This window comes from Nylanderia fulva, unplaced genomic scaffold (genome assembly GCF_048542155.1).
Source record: "Nylanderia fulva isolate GAGA-0341 unplaced genomic scaffold, ASM4854215v1 Scaffold41, whole genome shotgun sequence".
Classification (NCBI taxonomy): Eukaryota; Metazoa; Arthropoda; class Insecta; order Hymenoptera; family Formicidae; genus Nylanderia; species Nylanderia fulva.
The window spans coordinates 30163-34039 of NW_028190488.1; the positions used below are offsets into that span (position 1 = coordinate 30163).

A 3877-nucleotide genomic window follows, 5' to 3' on the forward strand; every position below is an offset into this window, starting at 1 on the left:
CGTGTGCGCCAATTATTGAATTCAGACCGTCGAATGAATGTTCGCTTAATGTCGGAATTATTGAACTTGCCGAAAACGATTGTTCACGAGATTGTATCGGAAGACTTGGCCATGCGGAAGATTTGCGCAAAACTTGTGCCCAGAGTGTTGACCGATGCGCAAAAGCAACACCGAGTGGAAGTTTGTGAAGAACTCAAGCAACTCTGTGCAGATAATCCTTAATGTGCAGATAATAAACTTTTTTTTATTTCCTCGGCTGAAAAGGGAGCTCAAAGGACAACAGCTCGAGTCGGTTGACAACGTACAAGCTACTTCGACGGCCTCCCTGAACAGCATCCCAGTCAAGGAGTTCCAGAAATCTTATGACGCATGGAAATCGCGTTGGCAAAAATGTATTGACGCAGAAGGGTCATACTTCGAACAATTTTAAGTTGTTTTACCTATGCGATCAATAAATTCTTTTTTAAAAAAATGCGACGCATTACTTTCCGGACAAACCCTGTATGCTAAAAAAATAAAACATTAAACATTATTTATTCTTTCCATTATTTTAGTCATCTTTTGAATCATTCGTTTTATATATATATATATATATATATATATATATAATTAAAATATTATAAATAAAAGATAGAAGGGATAATTTGTAAGTATCTCCATCGTCTCAGAATAATTTATGATATCATTTATTGAAAATACAGATTTTATGTAGAATGATAGAAAGGATACGCAATATCATCAATTTTCATTCACGCGTAATGGACGAAAATAATTCCCTCCAACGCCTCTGAAAGAAAAAAATAGATAAAATCATCAATCTTCAATCGACACAGACTATGAGCGACCATGAACCAGTTGGCAAGGCATTGCACAAAGCGAAGCAATTATAATAGCAAACGATATTGGTATGCCTTATTTATATCAGTGGATTATTGTACGAAACAGATTATCTCTAATTATTTCGCTTATGGCAATTTAAATGATAAAATAAATCAATGTTGCGCAATATTTTTTAAGCCTAGCGGATCAAAATAATGAGATGTTTATGTTATGATGATAACGAGTAAACGAAAAAAGCATAAGAGTAACAGCGAAAATCAAAATCAAGTTCGTTCGCAGAATTTTAATATCCTGTCATCTCGGCGAACGTCGCATCCATATCATCGCAGACTGCCTTGTATTTTTCCTTCTCTTCCCTAAGCTCATCTGAAAATAAATAGTAATTTGCCGTCAATTAAAATTATATCTTTTAGAATTAATTTTTAATGAATCTTTAGGAATAGGATACTTCTTCGTACCTTCCTTCATGTCTACTTCCTTTAATAAGGTCTTGACCGTTCTTTCGGCATTGATCGCGCGCTTCTCCGCCTCCTTCAGTTTCTTCTTCAAGGATTTCAATTGTACTTTAAAATCTTTTACTCGTTGATTCGCCTGAAATTAAAGTAATCTAGATGTGATATAATGCAGTGTAAAAAATAATTCTCGCAGCGTATTATGCTAATACTACCTTCTCCTCAGATACTTCGAGAGACTTCACGATATTTTGTACGATGAAGAGTTCATCCTCGCGTTCTATAATTTTGCTATAAAGAATTTTTTCAATGTGAGATAATATTTATTTATTGTACGGATATGTAATGCAAATTTTAATTTGTATACTTACGCTTCGCTAGTTTTTACTCTCTCTTCAGCAGCTTCTAATTCCTCTTCCACAAACTGCAATTTCTTAGCTATTTCATCGGATTTCGAATCAGCGTCTTCAGCAATCAATCTAACATCCTTCAGCTCTGACATTAATTTTTCCGTCCGTTCTTCGTCCAAACGACTTCGCTCCGTCAGGACGTTACACATTCTGTAAGTAAGAGGAAAGAAAAGTAATGTTGTTTTATTGAATACTACTGTACGATATATTATTTCAATTTACATTGACCAAATTTTACAATTGTAATGCATAATTTAAATTTAAAATTAAAATTTACAATAATTATGAACCTTTGCGCATCATCGGCGAGTTCAGTTGCACGTGCCAGTTTTGTCTGAGCGGAAAGACGTAATTCCTCTTTTTTGTGAAGAGTGGCTTCGATCTCCTGTACTTTCTTCGTCAAAATAGTACGATCTTGTTCTGCCTGTAAATATATTCTTATATAATAATTTTGTTATATTATTATAGAAAATTATATGTTCTTCTCAAAAATATCATGACAAGTTTGTAAAAAATCTGTTTATCTTTTTCTTGAGCGCTCTAATTTAGAAAAATCATTAATATTAATTATATTATTACATACTTTGGACCAAGATTTTTCGCACTGCTCCAGATCGGCGGTCGACTGTTCCAAGTTAGTTTTTGTGACACTGTAATCGCGTTCCAATTGGCTCAATCTTTTCTGTAGATCCCTAAGATCATCGTTTAACCTGTCGGCTCTTATATCCTCTTGTTTCGCTTTCGTTTCATTAACTTCGACCTTTTCATTCGCAGCATCCATCTCCATCTTCAGTGCCGCGATTTTCTTCTTAATCGCCTCCATCGTGATGCGCGATACTTTCGAGCCTTTCCCTTATTAATTATCTTAATCGATCTCACGAGACTACAATGTGACTATAGATAAGCTAAAAGTGAGAGATAAAAAGCATCTTGACAATTATACGATCAATCTACAAATCGTGTCCTTAATTTAAATATGAATAAAAAAATTGTCGCTTTAATAATTAAAAAAAATATTTTTTTAATTGATAAATAGAATCCGCATCTTATAAATATAACGATAAAGACTAATCATCTTGACAATTATGCGACAATTATGTTGACAATTATCTATAAATCTATAAATCGCGTCTCTAATTTAAGTATGAATAAAAAAATTGCCGCGTTTTAATAATTAAAAAAGTTTTTTTTAATTGATGAGTAGAATCCGCATCTTATAAATATAACAATAAAGAAGGACACTGGATGGTGCAATCAAGAGTCACCTCGTACTACTCACCGAGGTTTCACCCCGTCTCATTTAACGATACAACCTTATTATCACCCTATTAATCGCGCGCGTGCCGAGAGGGGTGAAAGACACCCCTCGATCGGATCGTTTAATAAATTTCGCGCGGTAATGTTGGACGGGCAGAGAAATTCCTACTAAAGGGGGACACTCACTGTGATCGTAACGATGATCCGCGGGGAGAATGCACAACCGGATGCCTTCGACAGCTAAGTTAAAATAAAACGAAATCAAGTCGACGACGGTGTCGGCCGCCTCTTCCCGAACTCCCCGATCCAATCCAATTCTATAATTGCTTGGGGACTTTGGCTGTCGTCCCGAAACTTACCCTCCGGGCTCTCCGCCGATCCTCGTCGTCGTCGCGGCTGTTCGCGAAACGCGATATCCGATCGTTCCCATGCTATTCTCGGTCCTCCCCGAAAAGAATCCCGTTCCTGTTTTTTATCGGCCACGTAATCGATTCCTCGTTGTAAACACTCCGACTCTGTTAATCTTTGCATCGACATTGTAGGCCGTTAATTAAAATGTCAATCGACGGGACCAGCTTCGAATCTTCCCGCTGGTCAGGCTGAGTTGACGTCAAACGCGGGAGCCTTTGATGAATCTTTTGATGAAATGAGTAATAAAGCTTAAAAGATTCGAGAATTTTAATTGAAGCATTTATTTTTTAATTTAATTTTTAATTTTTTTATAGAGCATTCGAAAGATGAAAACGTAAAGTTTTAGATCTAAATTTAATAAAAGTTCTCATTAAAAAATTATCAAATTAAGAATTGCGAATTTAACTGATTTGTGGAATCAAATGTAAAATTAAAAATTTGTCAATAAAAAATTATAATTGCACACACACAAAGTTGTATAAATAATTAATAATAATAAAAAGACGA

At 35.2% G+C, this 3877-nt stretch overlaps 1 protein-coding gene across 1 annotated transcript; it reads right to left on the reverse strand.

Annotated features, from left to right (window-relative positions):
- Positions 1-724: 724 nt before the first annotated feature.
- Positions 725-3209, reverse strand: LOC114941389 (tropomyosin). The gene is made up of 7 exons (XM_029316374.2): positions 3146-3209; positions 2286-2607; positions 1993-2126; positions 1664-1852; positions 1508-1583; positions 1299-1431; positions 725-1206 (listed from the first exon to the last, which is right to left on the reverse strand). The coding sequence occupies exons 2-7, from the start codon at positions 2523-2525 to the stop codon at positions 1124-1126; spliced, it is 855 nt and encodes a 284-aa protein (XP_029172207.2). The 5' UTR covers positions 2526-2607; positions 3146-3209; the 3' UTR covers positions 725-1123.
- Between the last annotated feature and the right edge of the window lie 668 nt (positions 3210-3877).